Here is a 23,316-nt window from a genome sequence, read left to right on the forward strand (position 1 = left end):
GGTCACAAAGAGTCAGACATGACTTAACAACTGAACAACAAATGCGGTGAAGCAATACACTTGCTAAGCTGCATGTATGTGTACTCACGCACACACCTGTTTATCTGTTTCATGGTGTCACTCTGGCTCCGAAGCTGTTCAGTTCTAATAGCTGTATGGATATTTGGCTCTGTGCTGAGGAAGTCCAGAGTTGGCCAGAGGCCAAATTTCGGCCTTCAGCTGGTGCTCTGGTACCTTCAGCTAACCTTGCTGCAAGGCCAATATCTCATGCATGATGCCTTGAGGGCTTCTTGCTGAACACAGAGGAAGAAGTTTTTGGTGTTTTTTTGCGCTTGTAATTGGGACTCTTGTGGTTTGCCAAGAGATCACTGAAAATTAAGTCAGTAATGCCTAGCAAATCGTGTTTGTAAGAGAGGATCGGCAGAGGTACAATGAGAGCAACAACTAACCAACAAGAATATTTTAACTGAAGAGTTACAAAGCTTGCCATAAGGTCATGTCCAGAGATGCTGAGGATGATGTGGGATTTATTGTATAGCTCACCTTTTCTGGGGTGGGAGAAAATATTCTACTATCCACCTTGTTTGCACAGAGCTATCTAGTCTGGGGGTGGGAAACTTTTTCAGTTTACGGCTAAATTTCAATCTGGGGTCGGGGGGGGCACATTCCATCTGCAGGCAAGACCAAAGGCAAAGTGATTTTTACCAATTTGAAATATAGTTGGAAATTAGCAGGACAAGCCTGTGCTTTCTACTCAGAAGTAAGCAGGACTGAATCATTCAGCAGCTTCCTCCCTAGGCCTGCTCCCTTTCCTGGCAGGGAAAAGCTCTTATCTCCAATCAGCTGCTGATTGGAGATAAGAGCTTTTTCCTGCTAGATGAGGGGGTGGACCTGGGGAAGAACCTGGTGGGCTGGATGGGGAACCCCATGATCCATGGGCAGGAGGTTCCTTGTGCCTGATCTAATCCACTGAAGCGAAAGGGGAAGCCCCTTCAGATATGGGAGTTACTTCCATGAGTGCTCAACAAGTCTGTCCAGAGGTAGATAAAAGGAAGTACTTACTACATGAGACTTATTTGCAGAACAGTGTGTGAAGGGAAGAGATCTCTTTGACAGCTGTCTGTGTAAAAAGTGAAAATTGGGCTTGTGACCCTGGAGAAATGGGCCCAGAGTCCATGAACATTCTTTTTTTCAAGAACAGAAATGTCTCTTTATGGGTCTGATGTGTTATAGATGGGTCACCAAGCTTCATACAATTTTGCATTGGAGAAGAAGCAGCACAAACGGTTAAGAAAAACAATTTCAGAGTCAGAAAGTAAGACAGGCAAGAATAACATCAAAATAAAGTTTTGAAGATGCTGGTTGATATAATAAAACAGATCCCAGTGCTGAATTTGGCTTTTGACCAAACCTTCCAAGAGACAAGCTGTCTATGTAAGCAACAGTCACATACTTGACAGTTACTCCAGGCTGAAATATTAGATTGTTAAGTCATATGAAATACCCAGTATATTGCAACTATATTCATTTGGTGATCACAGTTCGGGAGGCTGAACTGCCACTGATCTTCCCTTGAATCCCTGAAGAGAAATCTCATTAACAAGCAAAGCCTACTCTTTTGTTGGGGCTCCTGAATACAAATGAACTTTGTGCTTCTTTGTGATAGCTTCCTACATTTGTGTTTGAGAGCCAAAGCAGACAGGCTGGGGACCAGTGTATACTCAATAGAGTGCAGTGTGATTGTAGGGATTGGATGCACACTGGATATATGTCCCTTTGGAAAACATCCAAGGCAATGAGCCCAAAGATTATGTAATGCTGTCACGATAGCTAGTCTGTGTATTATTAATGCACATCATCACCTCAGTCCAATTAATTATTTCAGGAACAGGAACCCCTTTACAGTTATGGAGCTCCCTTATTTGAAAGGGTTTTCACTTTACTGGCCTGCGCAGTTCTGAGCAAACATTTTCATATCCCCAAGTTTTCCATCCCCTCTTTTGCATTGTGCATCAGAGTAATTGCTTTTTGAGCATGAATTACTGTAGTAACCATTTAAAAATCTGATGACATTTTTTTAAAAATTAAAAGCAGGTATTTATGAACTCAGTGCATAGTCTTGGATAAGTCACTGTTTCCTAGTCCCTCATCTGAAAAAGAACGACCACCCTTCATAAAAATGTTGCAAAGACTGTAAAGCACTTTGCTCCTTGGTAGTTTCTGCCATCAGCCAGGGGACTGGGGGCCACTGGAAAGCTACACCCTTGCTTCCCAGAAATAACATCAAGCCTGGGGGTGGCCAACCTGACCCATCCATGGACCAGAGATGGAGCAGGTGCAGGCACCTCACTTCTCCGTCCCTGCCAGAAAGAACACTTGAATTCATTCTCCAACTGTCTGTAGCCCTTGGACTGCTGAAGGAAGGAGAATGAATATTCTGACCCTGTCCTAAGGAGTGTCATTCAAGCAAGAACACCAGCAAGGGAAGAGACGCCTGGCCCAAAGTGCATTTAAATGCCTGCTTATATCTCACTGCTTTGTCCTAGAATGGTCAAACTGATCTCCCTCATCATCCTTTCCCCTCAACTCCCCTTCCCTTGTATGTCTTGTTATTTTAGTTTGTAAACCTGATGGCAGGGCCCCTCTCTCTTTTTGAGTGATGTGAGCTGCTTCGGGAGAAAGCAATTTTCTGAAAAGTGGGATAAAAATACAGCAAATAAATAAGTAGTATGTTATAAATGTATTTATTACATTTCTATACCGCCCAATAGCCGAAGCACTCTGTTTGTTTGTTTGTTTGTTTGTTTGTTTATATCTCTTTATTACCATCATCATAAGCTGGCAAAATGAGTGGGTCTCTGCTACTTAGGTAATGTAAGGAGGGCAGGAAGTACTATGTTAAAGGCCTGGAAGATCATTAGTGCTCTACAGAAGTCCTCTGAAAAAACGATGGAATATTTATTTTTATCTGGTTAGGAGGACACAATCGATGTGATGCAGGGACAGCCACATTGTGGGTGTAATAAGGATTCTAGTGACCTGTGCAAACATTCCCCTTCCCCCAACTGCTGCACAGAGGTAGATTTACATGCATGAGCTCTCTCCTCTGTCACCCTGCAAGGGGAAACTAGTATCACAGCACACACTACCACACAGCCTGCTGCTGGATTTAGATAACTAAACATGTGCTAATCCTATGATATTCATTTAATCGTCATAGTGGCATGTTCCTGTTTGGTTTGTTTAAATATTCTGACATTTAGTTTAATTAAACCTCAGTCAGAAAGTGAAATCATCCATTTGTTCAAAACTGTAAGCCAGAATTGTTGAGAATTCTGGCTTATCGGGAATGAGCAAGTATGCTGGTGCATGCTGCCTGATCGCTCCCACTTTACCCCTCCTGCAAGTGGGAACAGCTAAAGTAATCTGGAACCAACCAGCAATAGAAAGCTTAGTGTTAGATCTGAACCCAGACCCAGGCGTTTTGCTCCTCTAACAAGTTATGAAAGCCAACTATAAACCCTGGCTTCAAACTCTGGCTTGTTAGAGGATAGACAAGCCAGGGGTGCAGGTCTGGACATAAAACTACCCTATAATTGCTGGTAAGTACATGATTACTTTAGCTGCTTCCACTTGTTGGAGGAGCCTAGTGGGAATGATCAGGAGCATGTACCAGCACATTTGCTCATTACCAATAAGCCATAATATTCAGCAATTCTGGTGTACCATTTTGTGCAAATGCGGCTGCCCTAATATAAAGATCCATGAAATATTTGCATCATCCCTGTCATTTTAGGTGCAATTAAGATAAGGGACAGGAGAGTGGAAGGGAGAGTTTGACTAGAGGCATACCAAATTATTTGTACCTCCCATTTCTTGGTCAGCATTCACTGAATTAATTATTAGTTATTTTAAATCCAGGCCAGAAGATTCTCACACTGTGTCAATTGATTCCTGCATGGCATGAACCTTATGTTAAATGGAACCCACTCAGGGGCATGAATAAAATTGACCCAATCCAGAAGGGAGATGCTCCACATAAACAATTTCTTGCATGACTTGGCTTCCACACTTTTTGGATCTTAGTGGCAGCCAGAGCACATCCAAGTCCAGCAGTCCATGACTTCATCCTGTACTAGTTCCCTGCCCATTCATATTTTGGGCACCAATTATTATAAGATCAGAATAGGTATCCTCTGCAATCTTTTGCTTTGATTCTGCAAAAGATTAAAATAAAAGGTACATTTGTTTCCTGCACAATGAGTTCAGTACACAAGCATGAAACTGAGGGGCTGGGAAGTTGCCATCTGAACATTCCCTTCATGTAAAGATCTGCCTGCCATGTCTCAGAAGCTTCCATACTTTGATGCCAACATTTGAAAACGTGTTGAGCTGTGGGGATGGAGAGGGAAAGAGGAAGACTTCCCCTGGGACCTGCTCTCCATGTGGAGAGCAGGTCCCAGGGGAAGTCTTCCTCCTTCCCTCTCCATCCCCACAGCTCAACACGTTTTCAAATGTTGGCATCAAAGTATGGAAGCTTCTGAGACATGGCAGGCAGATCTTTACATGAAGGGAATGTTCAGATGGCAACTTCCCAGTTGTAACAAAAACAACGGGGCCGCAGTGGCTTAGTGGTTAAGACGCTGAACTGCAGACTGGAAGGTCGGCAGGTCAGCAGTTCGAGACCCGAGTGCTGCGTGACGGAGTGAGCTCCCGTCTTCAGTCCCAGCTTCTGCCAACCTAGCAGTTCAAAAGCAAGAAATTGCAAGTAGATAAATTGGTACCGCCTCGGCAGGAAAGGTAACAGCGTTCCGTGCACCTCGGTGTTCAGTCATGCCGGCCACATGACCACGAAAGCGTCTTCGGACAGCGCTGGCTCTTCGGCTTAGAAACGGGGATGAGCACCGCACCCTAGAGTCGGACACGACTGGTTGGGGACACCTTTACCTTTTTTTAACAAAAACAACAGAGCTCTGTGGCACCTTAAAGACTAACATGTTTAGGGAGCAATTCTATGGCCACTAGACACTGTCTAGAGGGCCATAGGATTTTCCAGTTTCTGGGAACCAAGGTTAGAGCCAGGGCTCCAAGCTCAGTTCCCAGAAACCTCACTCCCCCCTCCCCCTCCTAGCTGGCACAGTTCTTTCTATGTGGAAACAGAACACGGAGATGGCGAAGAAAGGGTGGTCCCAGGGACCTGGAGGGGAGGAGACTGTGGAAGCCATTTTACACAGCTTCCTATGTGCTGCATGGCCTCCTTCCCTCCCCCTCCCTGAAGCCGTGGCTAGACAATCGAAATCAGACATCTAGCCAAAAATGCAGGGTGGCTGGAGCACGGAGGCGAGGATTGCCTCCTTGCTGCAGCTGACCTGCATTGGATACTCGGCAGGATACTGACTATCTCAACAGGATTGCACCTTTATTGTGGTTTGTGTTTTTATAAGCAGTCCAACTTCATCATATGCAACTTTTAATACAACAGTTAGATGCAACTAAGGGTGCTTCCCAGATGGACAGCTATTAGTGCTACCAGTCAAATGGCATTATGCAGCTATTCTGTTTTACCCTCCTTAACAGATTTTTTTTGTGGTAAGAAAAAAGACAGAACCTGTGGTGGAGAAACATGGGAGGGATGCAAATGGAAGATGCAACATCCCCCCCCCCCAATCTGTAAGTGAGGCAGGGCAATTGCACAATAAAAGCCTTGTCTGGAAGCACCCTAATGGTGCAAGACTGAACTTCTATTGCAAAATTTGTAATCTATTTTTATCTGTCAAGCTTTGGCAGGCAAGCATTTCTGATGTGGATTTGTTTTTAGCTCAAAGCATTTTCAATGCCAGGAAGGCCATCTGGGATCATCCCAGCTGGGAATCTTTGCTAAGAAAATGTGAAAAAAGCACAAAGGTTCTGTGGGTGTCTAGAGGGGAAAAACACTCTTTTGTCACAGGTTCTTTTCTGTTCTTTCTGTAGATATCCACATATGAGTTCAACACAGATCTTATCTAAGTTATCCAGGTATGGAAAAGCACCTGCCCTCCTTGAACACCAGCATCTCATTACCCAGGCCTGATGCTCGGTAGTAATTTTCTAGGGCAGAGGAGCTATTCCCCTGTGGCCAGTGTGGGCCTGGCAAGCTTTAACAGAAGCAAGAGAACTGAGCAGAGGACTTTAAAAATAACTTTCTCCTACAGCCCCCCTCAGTCTCTTCTTTCAAAACCAAGGAGCTGCTAATTTCACCAGCCTGAAGATGCCTACAGGACTGATGAAACTGTAGAATTAAGACATTTTAGAATGTTTTGATTGTTGCCCCATTTTATTGTGTAAACCACTTGAGAATGTTCTGTTGAAAAGTGCTATACAAATATTCTAAATCAATCAAATTAGGTCCATCTTGTTTAAAGGCTATAATCATATCTCTAGTTACTAACTGAAGAAAATTTCACCGGTCCTCGAGAGAGGCATTATATGAAACTTTTAAAAACATGTGCACCTCAAATTAAACAAAGGTATAGCCAAAACAGGATGTTGCTGCAGTTACTGAGAACATCTTGTGTTGTTAATAACAGCAGACTTCTCATATTTGAAAAACTATCAAGGACTTAACCAGCTGCTTTTTCCCCCTAAACAAAATTGTTGACAAAGGAAACTGTACTTTAAAAAAGGGTGGTTATGAAAAGGATGAACCAAACCATATTCTGCTAAATCAAAGGTTGGGTACGCAATGAAAGCTATACTAAGCTAATTCTAATGCTCGTTGTTTTAATGCACTACTTTTGGGCTGTTAGATATATCTCCGTATTGTCACTGACCTGAGTGCAGCTCATCCTGGCTGTCCACATATAGGACTGACCCCTAGCTACTTCTTCCTGCTCCCCTGACCCTCAGCTCAGCCTGCAAAGATCCAAGTCAATGGGCATTTTTTAATCTGCATACATTTGAACATGGAAATATGTAATAGTCTGTTCTGTCTCCCTGCGGACACTGACAACCCTTTCAAACAATCTTGCTATTATATCTTAATTACATGTAGGAATAGTATAGTTATGCAATGTTTTGTGGTCAACTTAATAGCACGTGTTTGCCAGCTATGGTTCACACCATCTTAACTTTACAGATGAACATTTCTTCTTACTTTAAGGAATTCAAGCCATAACACTTCATATATCACCTTTAAATATGAAAAACCCAGGCACTGTTGCATCAACAAAGAGTTTTAGCACTCTTGGCTTGTGGAGTTAGGCGGAGTGGGGTGAGGCCATGAACTACTGCTGTTTTCCTTTTAGCCAGCCATTAGGCTTATTTATGTGGGAAAGCAGGAAAAGTTAGACCCAAACACTAGCAAGCAGGTTTTGAGATATGAATGTTCTGAATTTTCTCAACTGGAAGTGGTCTATCTTCTCTAGAATAATGTCTCACTAATGAAATATGCTGCTGTTGATCTCCTTTTGATTCATGTCCGATGGATTTCAGTGACTTCTGCACACATGGAACTTTGTACATAACTGCAGCTCATGGGAGCAAAAGTACAGCCATTTGTAAGCTGTTGAATAATTGTTTATCTGGATATTGTCCAGATAACAATAAGGTCAACATAGGTGACTATCAAAAAAAAGATTTTTGATTTAAGCCATGATAAAGTTAGATATTAGGGGCCGCGGTGGCTTAGTGGTTAAGACACTGAACTGCAGACTGGAAGGTTGGCAGGTCAGCAGTTCGAGACCCGAGTGCTGCATGACGGAGTGAGCTCCCGTCTTCAGTCCCAGCTTCTGCCAACCTAGCAGTTCGAAAGCAAGAAATTGCAAGTAGATAAATAGGTACCGCCTCGGCGGGAAAGGTAACAGCGTTCCGTGCACCTCGGTGTTCAGTCATGCCGGCCACATGACCACGGAAGCGTCTTCGGACAGCGCTGGCTCTTCGGCTTAGAAACGGGGATGAGCACCGCCCCCTAGAGTTGGACACGACTGGTTGGGGACACCTTTACCTTTTTAAAGTTAGATATTAAGAGAATAGAAAGCAAGACTTTAATAATACTAGAATTTCATTCAACTCAGAAGCTAAGACTCTGTTCCATTCACCAGAATGGTATGCTTTGTGACTGTGCGAGCCTTTGTATGCCTCAGTTTACTTTCCTGTAAAAGGGAAACAATAATGCTTCTCTCTGCTTGAGATACCAACTAAGTTGCATTATGTATAAAAGAATATTTCTTTAATGTTCTGTTTTCTTCCTGTACAGCACAGCCAGCAACTTTCAAAATCACCACTCCTTACTCACTCTACGTCTGCCCTGAAGGTCAAAATATCACCTTGACTTGTACGATCAGCAGGTCTCTTGCTGAACAGCATGAGTCCATTTACGGTTTTTGGTACTTCAGCAACAAGGGTGACCAAAGCTGTTCTCAGAGGAAGCATATTCGTGATGTCATGGTTAAGGACTCACATCATGAATTAGGGACTCACCATGGGCTACCTGGTAGTAACAACACTGCCAAGAAATACCCTCATGGGCAGCGAGCAAACCATCATGGGCATACCTCCTCAAATCACCATGGGACATTCCATATCACTATGGCAAATCTTACTGTGCAGGACAGTGGGCTATACTGCTGCTATGTGGTAGAGGCGAAGAAGGAGCACAACAAGAAACATGCCCAGCAACAGGCTCATGGCTTCATGGAAGTCCGTATAGAGAAAGGCAGGTGAACTCTGTGTACGAAGCTGTGTTGCTAAAATTATATCTTTTGTATATTTTGTATCTCATATTCCCTGAGAATTGTGCAGACAATCCTAGATGGAGTGGACTAGACAAATCAGGAACTGTAGATGACCACTGAGAAAAAGAAACAAAGGAGAGAGTTTAAAATTAGGACTGAGTTGAAGGGGAGCAGGGTCTTTTTTTAACTGTGATAGTGGTGAAAAGTGCCCCTCTTTCTTATTATTTTGTTGGGTTGCTCCATGAATGGGAGAAAGTGTTTGCCCATTCAGAGTGAGTTCAGTGGTGAACCAGGAAACATTGCCCACAGTCTGAATTGACTTAGTGATGCTGTCACATCGCTAATCCAACTGGCTATGTAGTATTGTGATGTCATCACATGCACATGATTTCTGATTGACCACTCAACAGCAAATTGCTGGGCAGGGGGAGGATTTGCTGCCGCTGCCAAATTCAGCAGCACAGTGGCGGGAGTACAGCCTGCAAGAGTGGGGTGAACCTGGGTGGTAGTGGTAAAAATGGTCCTGGACACCTTGAAGTTGCCCACCCCTGAACTATTCCATGGAAGATGATGACTCCATTAAAAACGTCACTGAAGTAGCAGCAGATTGGAGAAACCATGGCAGCAGTCTTGTACAACATTATTAAATCCCATACTTAAAACCTGAGCACACTATAAAGTGTATACATTCATTTGAATTTCATCCTGTTTCTTTAAGTATTGGGCTGCAGTCTTATGCACACTTATTTGATAAGTATTTACATTGAAATCAGTGGAACTTAACTGTTGATTAAATATGTATAGGATCATGCCACATGAGGGGGATGGATGAGGCCAGATCTAATAATCAAACCATCCTCAATAGGCCCATCTCTGTGGCCTCCTCCCTCTGTCTCTATGCCTTTTCTGGGTTCTGGAAATTCCCGTTTTCAAACCATGTCTCCTTTTCCTCAGTTGCTATATTGTTGCCTCCTCTGCTGCTATTACTGTGAATACACAGTTGGGACCTTACTCAGAGTATTGTGGGAGAAAATTTCTGGGGAAGATGGGAGGGCTTTACCCTGATTAGGTCAGGATGGAAAATTGTGACTTTCTCCATTTTAATTACTGCATTGGAATACTGGCAGCTCTAGGGATACACGTTGGTGAATCAGTCTTACCCCTCTCCTCTAATCACCCCATTCTTTCCCTTTGTGTTCTTTCAGGGTATAGTACCTGGATAGTAGGCAAAGGAGAGGTTTCTGCAATTCCTTGCAATGTCAGAATTGCCCTGGGGAACAATCTAGTGAAATAAAGTGGACGGAAGCATTGTTACACACAGAGAGAAGGGACTCAAAACCCTGGCCTATAGCATTCAAGAACAGAAGGGCATACAGTGGTCAAAACAGAAATTCAGATGTATTGACAAAGCTATTTTGTATAAAATGCTGGAACAACAAGTACCCTAGGAAAAACAGAGAAAAGCTTTATGCACAATTGGACCTTTTTCTGGGAAAGAGTCACTTCAGGAAGGAGAAATGTTAAGTGGAGAAGGGCTAGTGCTTAATCTTTTCCTTGACAGCCACCTTCCCACTCTGAATCACCTTCCATGGGAGCTGCTTCTCTCCTCAGGGGGTTCTAAATTTGTGTTAGGAAGATAAAATACTTGCTTGGAACTCCTGCATGGGATGGGGAGGAGCAGTTATGCATGCGTACTTCGAAGTAAATGCCACTGTGCTCAATGGAGTTTATTATTGGTAAGTGAGCATAGGATTGCAGCTTTCCATTTGGATTAGCAGCAATCAGCTTGGGAGTTGGCAGTGTCCATATGGCTTGAATGCCTGGCACTAAAGAAAATGTCTGCCTGGCACAGAACTAGAAAAGAGCGAGGAATGGAAGCATGTGTAAGCAGAAAACAACAGAATCCTATATCATTTTAAATTTTAGAAACTTCTAATACTTTGAGCTTGGCTTTTCTATAGATACTATGATTTGAGTAGGGTTTTTAAAGACTTGTTACTGAATTATAATTGACTTTCCAAGAAACTGACATGTTTTTTAATTCACAGCAAATGGTGCACTTACAAACTGTACACTTCATCCGGCTACCAGCACAGAGAGTGAAAGTAAGATTACCAAAAAAATTACATTTTTTTGTGGGGCAGATATATACAAATAATGCTTGTATTTCAAGTGAGAAACCTTGTAAATCTCAAGTGAGGTCAAGTTATACATTCTGGTTAGATGGTTTGGAGGTTTAATGCTTTAAACATGCTGTGGTAGCTTTGTGAGGAACTTTGAGGATAAAATCGCTTGGCTTCATGGCAACTTGAAGTATACCGCTTGTAGTACAGTATCTTGTGAGATGTCCAATACATCGTCTAGTTCAGCTTTATGGGATCAGTTTACGTTTTTGAGGCCTGAGAATGTAGACAAGATGCTTGTAGCTGTTCAGCCTACAACCTGCTGTCTTGACCTTTGCTCACCCTGGCTCATTCGAGTTGGCTGGGAAGGCGGAGTGGATCCAGGAAGTGGCGAATGCGTCCTTGCACAATGGGGTGGCGGCGCCCACTGCCTTGAATGAGGTGGAAGTGCATCCATCCACTCCTGAAAAGCCCTCCCTGGATCTGGAGGCTTATACCAGCTACCACTCAGTCACTGATACCCTTTCGGGGGGCAAGGTACTTGAAAGGGTGGTGGCTGGGCAGTTGCAGGCGTTCTTGGAGGACACTGATTATCTTGACCCATTTCAGTCTGTCCAGGCCTGGTTTTGTAATGCACTTTCTGTGGGGCTACATTTGTGCTTGGTCCAGAAGTTGCAGCTGGCGCAGAATGCGGAGGCCAGGATGCTGAGTGGGGTGCCTGGCCATGGACATATTACACTGCTGTTGAAGCAGCTGCACTGGCTACCTATTAGCTACGGAGCCACGTTCATGCTCTTGCTGTTGTCATATAAAGCCCTGAACAGCTTGGGACCAGCTTACCTGGTGGATCACCTTCTCCGATATAGACTGTGATCATTTTGATCATTGGAGGAGGCCTTGCTGGTTGTACTGCAACCTGCAGACTGCCATCTTGTGACAACCTGGAAGTGGGCCTTCTCTGTCATGTCTGTCTTATGGAATGCCCTCCCCCCTGATATTTGGGAGGTGCCAACTGTGGCATGCTTTAGGTACCAACTAAAGATTTATCTTTTTACCCAGGCCTTCCTTGATTAATTGTGTTGCTCAGTTTTGTTTGGTAATTACAGTGTTGTGAGTCTTTGGTTTTAATGTTTTTATAAATGTTTTATATAAATGCATTTTAATGTATTTTAGGGTGCAGTCCTACTGGATTGCTGCCCACTAGATGAAAGCCTCCCATCAGAGTGCCCCCTACCCTCCCTGAAGTCATCTGAGGTCACTTTTGCAACCTTGGAAAGCAGCCACTGTGGTTCTTTCTGCTGCAGCTTTGAGGGAGTGTGGGGGGGGGGGCAGGGGAAGAGATTGGAATGCAGGGTCATAGGAGTGGCTATTTGGGAGGAGGAATCAACATGTCCTGTGGTCCCTGGGAGGCTCTTTTGATCTTTCTTTGTAAACCGCTTAGAGATGTTTTTTAAACATGGTAAGCGGTATAATAACCTATTAAATAAATTAATTAAATGCATGTTTTATCATGTCACCTGTCTCCTTACATTGGTTTCCATTAGACCAGGGGTTGGGAACATGAGGCCCATGGGCTGCATGCTGCCCCTGCTGCACTCCCAAATTTGGCAGCGGCAAAAAAGGGTGTTCTCTCCTGCTAAAAAAGGCAGTTTTAGCACTATAGAGAAGTGTTAAATTTAGCATGTTCTGAAGCTACATTTGACCCTTTTAGCACTCCATAGCCACTGTGGAGTGCTACAAAGATCAAATTTAGCTTCAGGACAAGCTAGATTTGACTTTTTTACTACATCAAAGCAATGTTCCTCAGCACCCCATGAAGTGTGGGGCAATCCACAGTGTGCAGCCCCTGGGGGTGGGGGTGGCCCTCAGGCCCTCTGAAGTTGCCCACCCCTGCCTAGGCTATGTTTTCTAATCTCCCACTATATACCTTCTTACTTCCCCCATTCTTTAGGCTACCTTTTGTCTTCTTGCCTTCATCCATGTGCTTGATACAGCTTCCCATTTATTATGAATCAGGTTGTTTCCTTCCCAGGACCCACATCTTTAACAAAGTCTTTCTTGAACCCTATTTTCTGAGCCTTTACTGATTTTTCCCTGCCCTTCATTATTTGTCAGTCCCTAACATCTCCCTTCTCTGCTCCTCTATGTCTAATGCAGACTAGAGATTAGTCTAAATCTAATGTATACTGTAAGCCTTCTGCGGTAGAGACCATAGAAGTTCTATGTTATGTACAGGGCCTGAGTCAATGCTGGTATTCTATACATGCTAAAACTGCAGTAATAATGGTTTGTTCTCCTCCTTCAAATGCAGCACAAAGGACTTGGAAGGAGGCAGGTATCTTTTATAGAAATTAGAGAATTGCAAATCCTAGTCACCCTTTCTATTGGTTATTGAAGAGCAAAAGTCTCTTATGTAGTCTCCCTTTTCCTATGGGTTGCTGGTTGCATGACTGACATGCATATCTGTGAAATTCCTACACGCAACAGATAGTAGCTACTCTTAATGATTTAGGTCAAATGTAGATATTCCTAGGATTACTGGCATAGTGGCATCTGAAGCCCTTTTGCATCAGTCACATGGGGAAATTCAAATGTGGGAACTATATTTGTGACATTATAATACTGCTAATTACAATGTTTTATATAGTGTAAACTGTTAAATTCAGTCGTCGTTGCCCATGGGCAAGATCTTCATAAACCTGAGCAAGCACCGACCAGTTAATAGACTGCATGATTGCATGAATTAATGGAGGCCATTTGTAAAAGAAATGGACAATTGTTTTACATTAAGTGCTGTTTCCCCCCCACATTGTTTCATTATTTCCTCTGTACCCTGCAATTGCCTTCAAAAGTAAATTAGTAGGAAAGTACTTATCCTTGAGGCACTTAGGAAGGACAAGAACCAAAAATCCCTGGAAGTAAAACCCTTATGTTCTGATCTGCTGTTTTATTATCATGCAGTGATCAATGGTTGTATAGTCTTGGAACTGGGACAGAGTTACACAGAGAGTAGCTAGAAATCCTCTGTGACAAACTTTGAACAATCCAGTGTAGCTGGAAAATGAGAGGGGCCTGATTGGTGAAGTGGACATTTCAAGGAAATCGATAATAATCTGTGGTGAGGTTTAACTATTTGTGTTGTATATGTGGAGATGGTTCATCTGGAGAACCAGTGCCTTCATACTGGTGCTGCACACTAGCCTTACACCAAGCCTGCAGTGTTTTCTTTTCCTTGTACAATATTTTGCCAAATTTATAAATACAGGCCAATAAAGGTGAGGCGAGGCTGCTACAGCTGTTTACAAAAGAGTGCCCTTGAGACAAGACTTCATAATGTCAATGTAACTTCTGACAATAAAACATTTTTAAAGGAATAAATCCAGCAAAAATGATCTGCTGCCAAACATATTCTACAAAATCAGCTCTAAATTTGCTAGTGCAATTGTCCAAATCTGGACTAAATACAGCAAGAGGTACATTTACTTTCTTGGTCTGTTCCTCTTAGTAGGAAATGATTCCTTCAGCAACAAAAAAAACATTAACATCCTCTTTGATCTGCAGAGACTTCCATGTTTTCCAGAATAAAGCTTCCATCTCCCACATATACTGGATTATTGGGACTATTACCAGTCTAGAGGCTCAGTTATTCCAAAACTCTGGACATTTCTAGAGAATAGAAATATCAGTTTTTAACTTCCTACAATTCAAACAATAAATTGAGAACCAATTTATACAACTGACAAGATCAAATAATAAAGATTTTCAGGCTACATATGAGTTACATGTTTGAATTACCTTCACTTCGGGAGAGAGCAGAGGACAGGAAGGCCTGGTGTGCTATGGTCCGTGGGGTCACGAAGAGTCGGACACGACTTAACGACTGAACAACAACAACAACCTGAAAAATCTGCCTGCATGTACAAAAGCAGATGTCAGGGTGAAGGCTAGTTGAACTCTTCTGGACATTTTCCCATGTTCTACATGTAGGAAAAAATTTTGTGTGTGTATGAAGGAACATTCAGACATGTAAGTCCCAACCTATAGCCTGATGTGAATCAGTCTAATAAAGTTTTGTCCACTTGACGCTGCTGATCGTATAAACATCTGTTCTGTACAATACACGTGTTTGCTGGACTGTAAGCATGACCTGAACATAATTTACTGAACTTATTCCAACTATATCCCACAGTAATTTCTGTAATGTTTTGGCACATTATCTGCCTACTAGTTTTGTCACCTCACATTTATTTTTATTCTGGCTTCTAAATATATGGTATCTTACATTTTAAAAAATGTTAAGGACCAGAAGATCGTTGCAGAAAATCCAGGCACACCCCTACAATTCACTGGCTTGCCTGACTATTGGATTACATATACATGTTAGCTTGACATGGATACTGTACCTATTCTTCAAACAGAAGCAGCTGTAACCTGTATGAAATGAAAGCTGCTCTTTCACTACAGTTTGGCAGTGTTTAGCATATCATACTTTCTTTTCTTTCCCATCCAGACAGTCATGTTATATAACAAGTCTAATTTATAAACCTACTTAGCCATTTCTACTTGTCTTTCTATGAGCGAGATACAATTTAATAACTGTAAATAAAAATACACTGGTTTTGATTTGTATCCAAGTATCAGAATTTGGATGTCATTGTCTTTTTAAACTCAGAACGGCGGTAGCATGAATAATATTTGTAAGTCTAAAACACAGCTTGGCAAACCAAGCTATACAATGATAAAACATGAGGATATGTGATCTAACACGTGAAATAAAGTGATTTTTGTGTTGTTAAATTTCATTAGCTTGACATGGATTTAAACCAAAGGGCAATGAAACCAGCAAGTGTCTTTTCATTGACTTCAGGACACTGGATAGAGTCCAATTTTGCTGCTCTCTATATTGACAAAAGGGGACAAAGCAAAAACTCCTTATTCCAGCATATCCGAAGCACAATGAAATTTGGAATATTCTTCAATTCATCATATTTTAGGGAGCAAATCCAATAGTCCCTGGAAGGGCATTCATAGGATAGGGCAGATCTCCGTTTCTGTCAACTAAGTAGAAGGTCTGCAAGCAGAGGAGGAGGTCCTTCCTGTTGCAGGTGCAAAAACTTCTGCTACCTTTGCTGCTCCTTTGTCAGTGTTCCAATAGCAGTAATAGCAAAAAGGGTGTGGGCTGGGGGCAGAATGGGAGAGCCTTCCTATTTCCATGATACACCTGTTCCTGGAACAGAGAAAATGTACACTAGCCTTGGAGCTGGCAAACTTATTTTCCCTCCAGTCCCAGCCTTCTGCCCTTCTATTGAAGTCCTGCAGGGCTTTGGATTTGGTGGTTCCTCGGCCTTTGCTTCTCCCTCTTGCACCCCCATAGGATTTGTTCTGCCTGGCTGATCTCTCACTCTACATATTTTTAAAATTCTTAGTCCAACTTCATGAAGCTCAATAATCAAACCAATATATACATTACCCTAGACACGTAATAGCTGATGGAGTTTAACCTCCCTCTCCTCAAGCAATAGGAAGAAATACCTTTCATATTTTTTAATTTAGATTTACAGCCTCATGTGTATGCTGAGTTAATAATTCATTTGTTCAGTTTTAATCAAAGCAAAATGCTCACTTCTTTTTCTGCCTACAAAACATTCTTGCTAAACATTAATCACCGGTATATATTGTGGCCACAAATAATTAGAATTACCACTTTTTTGTTTCAGGGCACCAGTGCTTTTTCAGCTGTATTATAGGCAGAAATCCAACAGGTTGAGCTATCACTAACAGCTGATTCTCCTTAGGCTTGCATGCTCCCCTTCCCCTCTCTTTCTCTCATATGCCCATGAAATCGTAAACTTCTGCATTTGTTGTAGGCATGTTGGCATGTTGTCTGAACCTTAAACTTAACTCTAGTTAGTAGAAGCAAGCTAGCTTTGAACTGGCTGGTTTCCACTAACCATAGTTAAGATTAACCACAGTTTGTCATGTTTGGATGAAATGAAAAGCCACAATTAATCAAAAATGGAAGCAAAAGCTTCCAAAAAACCCTCCTTGGGGCCATGCCACAGCGGGGAGAGTGCACAAAGCCATGGCTTGCCTAGACTCATTCCTGTTATGCTAAACTATGGTTTAGCATTACATAGGAGAATCGCTTCACTTATTACATTTCTATCTGTCAGAAAAATGGTTGCAACTGCACACAAAAACTCAGCAGGCAATATCAAAATTGCCCTGGAGTATATTTAAATAAATCTGTTTATTTCCAATGTACAAAACATTCATTTTTATTTGAATAATGACTATTATTTCAGCATTGCAAAATAGTCAGGGACATGAAGTTGTTGTTTTGATGGAGAAACAAAGTTCTCAAATAATGAAAATCCACTTTGTTATTTAGGAATATCATACTGTGGAGAAAGAAGTAATCCTTCAATATAGGGAATTCCATTTAAATTAAGGGCCTTTTGGCATATCTAAATTAGCACACAATGAGATTCATAGCCAATAGCTATTGGTTGCTAACTCAAAATATGCACTAACTATAGCTTCCAGTAGTAAGAAGAATTTTCTGCTACTTCCTGATTTTACCTCTCATTTCTATTTTTCAGATGTCACGGCAGCTGCAATTGCAACAGGGGCCTGCATTGTGGGCATTCTGTGCCTGCCCCTCATCCTGCTCCTTATTTATAGGCAGAGACAAGCCATCACTAACAGGCGTATGTATCAAAATGTAGCCCTTCCCTTCCTCACCCCATCCCGTATTGATAAACAAGTTTAGTATTAATTGCAAACTGATGCGCATATCTGTTTCTAATAGAATCATATAATAGTAGGGTTGACTGACCTTCTCCTCTTTCAAACACAGAGACAGTGCCATTACATGAATGATACCCAGTCATTTCCAGTGAACGTAGGGTTACTACTTGGAGGTTGTGTTTCTTTTGAATAGCTATGAATGATGTGGCAGATTCTTCTCTGGACCCCACATTTACCCTTCCCTCCCACAAATATGTCGTGTTTCCCTCGCAAACGCGACAAGTTTTGCCTCACAGAAGGCATAGGGGAAGGTGGATGAGATGACTGGGGAGATGTTGCGGTTGCATCATCTTTTGCTGCTGCAGAGCTATTTAAAATGCTTGTATGAACTCTGGATTGCAACTTGGTAATAATCCTAGATGAAAGTAAAGATAATCAAACCAAGTTAATTTTTTTAAAGTGCATGACATCGAGAGCCTTTTGCACACAAGCACAAAGTTTCCATAAACCATTTCTGGCCTTATCTAAGTTGCCATCGGGGGTCCACCATATTCTATCATTGCAGGCTTTTACAAAGGCCTTGAAACATATTATTTTACTCTGGCATTCTCCTGTATAATTGCTATTGCTGTTTTTGTTGGTGGTTTTTATTGCTGCTTTATTGTGTTCTTACTGTTTTATTGTGTTTTTATCACTCTTAATATTGTATTGGTTTTATTGTTGTATGCTGCCTTGGGAGGGCTTCTGTCCTGAAAGGTGGCCAAGAAATATTAAAAAAAAATAAAAATCACCTCATGTTGCCTGTGGGAAGTCTGGAAGAATAGAACACTGCCACATAACGTACAGTGGTTCCTTTCCCAAACTTAGGTTAAATAAATCTAATATTTGTGTAAAGTCTGTTTTACCATAAATCTGTGTATTTTGCCTTAAGGAGGAGTCACTTTTATTAAAGGCTAACATTCCACATTTCGGTTTAGCAGGCTGCTGTAATGTTCTGAATATGACTTCTCCACACACACACACCCATTTGTTTATACACATTTCTTAGAAAATGAGTAATTGAAGAAAAATTACAAAAGGGCAGGGCTGTTTAACGGAGCTGTAAAATATGAATCAATATATTATAAGTTGTGTCAGGGTGCGGCATAGTGCTAGATCATTGAGTAGATGGTATTTACATCACATTTGTAATGCTGTTACATTAACATCTGCTTGGAGAACACTGCCTATTTTGTTCATCTTAATTTGAGTAATATGGAGCAACTGTGTCTTATGCAGACAATATTGTCTGTAGAACAACAGGATTAACTTCTCCCTTAGTGTTGATCTGGCTTGGGTGGTTTCATAATTGTGTCAAATAATTGTGTCAATTTCATAATTGTGTCAATAATTTTATAATTGTGTCAATTTCATAATTGTGTCAAATACTACTGATACCATTTTATGGAAGCACACTTGGCAATACTAGTGGCAGAGTTTACTTGATTCCTTTCTGTAACTGTTTTCTATCCCTTGCTGAAAGTATTTGCTGGGTAAATGTAAACCTGAAAATAAATACTGCCCTTTCATACTCACACAATTTCTATTTCTGTACAATTGAAAATGAATAGTGCTTATTCTGACATCATGCACTACTCTTTCTTACAGCCTAAAGCAGCCTTCCCCAAGCTGGTGCCTTTTAGTTGTGTTGGGCTACAACTTCCATCATCTCCAACTAGCATAGACACTTACCAAGCTGGCTAGGGGTGATGGGTGTGTGGTCCAACATATCTGGAGGGCACCAGCTTGGGGAAGTCTGACCTACATTGTAAGCTGTTTTAATATTGTGTTTATTCGAACAATGTCAAAAAAGCTCAGCTGATGCACTGTTATCAAAGAGTCATCCCTTCCAAACAGAGACAAGTAAAACGTTCATATACTAGAAACCTATCTCTTCTGGAAAGTGAGGTTCAAATTAGGTTATGATCTTATGTATAAATAAATGCACATTATAGTAGAAATAGGTCTTGAGGTTTTCAGTGCCTAAACATGGTAGCTTCAGCACCTGAAACTGAAAATCCAGGGACAGCTTGTGAATCAGACTGGACTTGAGTGGCATTGGCAAAGTCCCTTTTGTGCATGGCAGCTCAGATAACAGAGAAACAAGAGGAGCTGTAGGACCAAAATCACTGTTACATGTAGTAAATTGTACCAGGTTTTAGTTTTTCCTTATCTTTAAGAATGTTTTCATTGGGATGAAAATAGGTAAAATACAGGAAAGGATTCAACTTCAGGCTACTGCTGAACTGCTTAGATCTGGTATCTGTTTGCCACATGGATTAGTAATTTCCACTTCCCTAGTCCAAATTACCAACCCAACAAGCTTGGGACAAAAGGCAAAGAAATTAGTTGCTTAGAAAAAGCAAAGCAAACAGTCTCTAAAGAGGCAATGTAAAGGGAAGGCCTTATTTGCACTATGGTTCTTCCTGCTACCAGACTTGGGTATGAAATATCTTGCTTTAGTTCAAAGGATTAGAATAAGGGATTTCACAGGGATTTCTTCTGTGTCTGAAATTTTATGATCTGAATTTTGATATGAAATAGGACTACAGTAAGCAACCTTTACAGTGACAACATTGTATTTCTTTTTGCAGGTGCTCATGAACTTGTCAGGATGGAAAGGTGAGCAGTTCTATTTTACTGTGTATTATATTTTTGTTCCAGAATTTGGCTTACAAAAGGCCCCTCAACAGCGATTGCAATAAAATCAAGCATGGTTATAACAAAAATAAAACCACAAATGGTTGTCGTTTAACAACAGTTGCATAGACCAGTAATAAAACCAGAAAACCAGACCAGGTCACCAAACCCCAGCAGGCACTTAAAAAGCCCAAATTAATGCTGCTGCTGCAGCCCACCAAAATCAAGCAGCAATCCCAAATGTCTTTTCAATTAAAATCTGAAGGGTTTGTGTCTAGATGCTTTCTCTAGAAAGGCATTCAGTAGGGAAGATACCACTGAGAAAGCCCTGCTCCTGGTAGGTGTCAAAGCAACCTCCCAAGACATTGGTGTCTGAGCAAAGCCTCTTCAAATGATGTAAGATTGCTGACACAGTGGAGACATTTCATATGAGTTGAGTTCTCCTTGAAATATCATGGGGCTAGGCTATTTAGGGCATTAAAAGCCAAGGCAGCAACTTGAATTGGGCCTTGACACTAACTGGCAACCAGTTAAATGCTGGCGTTATATGTTGTGTTCCATTGCTACAAATTTGCCTACCCTTGACCCCACCATGTCCTCCTACTAACTAAAAGGAACATTCTAGCTCCAGTCAACTCTCTTCAGAAACGAAGGGAAATTGCCAAACAATCATAGATTGTATTGCCCATATCTTTCTTGCAGTCTCTTCCTCACAGAGACAAGCAGCATGTGTGTCTGGGGCATTCAGCAGGTTGGCAACAGCAAGCCAATAAGCGGGCGACCATTTTGGGCCTTCATCCATATACTCCACCCAGGTTTTATCCAGTGGCCAACCTAGTTGCCCATTACTGATTTATTACACAAATTTATTATTTATTACATTGGGCTGACAGTGGATATGGACTTCACCGTCTAAGCTAAATAATGAAACATTCCTAATACGAAATAAAACAGAGCAGACCCCTGGTTGCAGCATGAAGCAATAAACTCAGATCTACTCCTCTGCTTTGCCCCTTGCTTTTATGTACCTGATTTTTGCTCTGAAAGAGAGTGAACTGGTTTCAAGCTTACCCAGCTAGAAGACAATCTAATATGCAGCATTCTCTTGCTCCACGACTGCTAACAGATTTTTCTGTTGCTTTTATTAACAAAATGATGATCCCCCATTTAGTTTGAAAATGGTCTGAGTGAAAGCATTAAACCTGTTATTTGAGCTCTTCTGTAGTTTAACGGCACAACAAAAACTATATGGACAAAGAATAAATTGAATGTTAGAATTTAATCTTGGTGCCACTACTGACATAAGCAGAGTTACTTTAACTTTAAGAAATGAATATTTCATAGCATTCGAAGCATGTCTTTTAAAAAAAATATTTTGAGCAAAATTAGACTTCTAATTCATTTGTACCTGATTCAGTTCTTAGTAAACACTGAAATTGTCATCCAGTCACTGCTAAATACATGTTAAAACACATCAGTACTTCTCCTGTCCTCCCCTGAACAAAGGGACAAATAGCAGGATTCTAAAAGCGTATTTATTGTGTTGTGACATTTTCCATCAAAGTGATGGGAAGCAAGGAGAGGGGTGTGACTTGACTCTGGTACGATTAGTCTGAGTCTGTGCTTTCTGTTGCAGCAATGCCCAAGGCATCGAGAACCCGGTCTTTGATGCCGTCCCTGCCGTTAATCCAGAATCCAAGCCCAGGCCACAGTTAACATATATGGCTAGCCGCCAGCCATCAGAATCAGGCCGGCATCTTCTCTCAGAACCGAATACTCCACTCTCACCCTCAGTCCCAGGAGAGTGTTTCTTCCCATCACTGGGTAAGTAACTAACTGGAGTGTGTGTGTCACATGTTTGTTCATGAGCTGACAGTAAATGTATATGTACGCTAAATGTTGGTGGAATAATTTCCTGTTCAAAACGTTCCCATAACCATGCATTTTGGCTACATCAGGTGTGGGGAACCTGTGGCCCTCCAGACTTTGTTGGACTACAACTCCCAGCACCCCTGACCATCAGGGTGGCTGAGGCTGGTGGGAGATGGAGTTCAACAATATCTGGAGGGCCATAGGTTTCCCCCTCCTGGACTACATGATGCTTTCCTTGTCTTAGATCAGGGGCATGGAGAGTGCTGCTATCTGCAGCTGTACTTGTTCTCAAATGCCTGGTGCCCAGAACTGGTGAAGAGTCAGGATTATGCAGCACCTTCTGGCAGGTCCCCACCTCCCTAGGGTCTTCCTTAACATTTCCCTTTACTCAAGTGCATTGGATAGCCATCAACTGGCTAACTAGTCAGGAGCCAGATTCAATCCCACTGCTGCTGGCAGGAATGGGTGGGGGGTGCAGCTAGGGCTTGGGGGAGCTTGAGATGTTTCCTAACTTGGGGGGAGTGGTGCTGTGGCTTCTATAGGTAAAGGCTGTTTGTAGATTTCCAGAGGATAGCTGTGTTAGTTTGTTGCAGCAAAACCAACGAACAGTATTGTGGCACCTTAAAGACAAAGGCTTATTATGGCATAAGCCTTCGTGGGCTAGGCTCCACTTCAACAAATGCATGAAGCGTTATCCTGTGCTGGCAGGTAATTACCCCTCCCCCCCAAAAAACCCTCTGTGTATGTAGATATAGCTATATCTGCCAGTTTAGGATAAAGTTTCATGCATCTGATACAGTGGACTCTAGACCACAAAAGCTTATGACATAATACAGTTGTTGATCTTCAAGGTGCCAACAAGACTCTTTGTAGTTTTTGCTGTCTATAGATAGCTCCAGGAGAAGGCTTTTTCTGACTGTGACTGCTAGCTCTGAGGCATAGAGTGGGAAGCAACCTCTCTTCCCATTCTCCTGGGTGGGCCCTCCAGATCTTTGGGCCTACAAATCTCAGCTTCCTTCATCTTTGGCTATGTTGGCTAGGGCTGATGGGAATTGTAGGCCAACACATTTGGAGAGTGAAAAGTTGCCTATCCCTGCCATTCACTGAGGCCATTTTTCTTTGCTTTTAGGTGGCAGGTGGGAAAGAGTGGGCTTAGCCGATAGCAACAGGAACAGCTAAAT

General features: G+C 41.9%; 1 protein-coding gene across 1 annotated transcript in view; it reads left to right on the top strand.

Moving 5' to 3' along the window:
• VSIR (V-set immunoregulatory receptor) overlaps nt 1-23,316 on the top strand; it is a 30,843-nt gene that overhangs the window by 1,604 nt on the left and 5,923 nt on the right. Inside the window, exons 2-6 of the mRNA XM_084845516.1 lie at nt 8,234-8,692; nt 10,760-10,816; nt 17,437-17,544; nt 20,218-20,245; nt 21,900-22,087. Of these exons, the coding sequence (XP_084701642.1) occupies nt 8,234-8,692; nt 10,760-10,816; nt 17,437-17,544; nt 20,218-20,245; nt 21,900-22,087 (840 nt within the window). The remainder of the gene's footprint in view (nt 1-8,233; nt 8,693-10,759; nt 10,817-17,436; nt 17,545-20,217; nt 20,246-21,899; nt 22,088-23,316) is intronic.

Source organism: Heloderma suspectum, chromosome 3 (genome assembly GCF_057233095.1).
Source record: "Heloderma suspectum isolate Gila_16-S chromosome 3, 16-S_ref, whole genome shotgun sequence".
NCBI lineage: Eukaryota > Metazoa > Chordata > Lepidosauria > Squamata > Helodermatidae > Heloderma > Heloderma suspectum.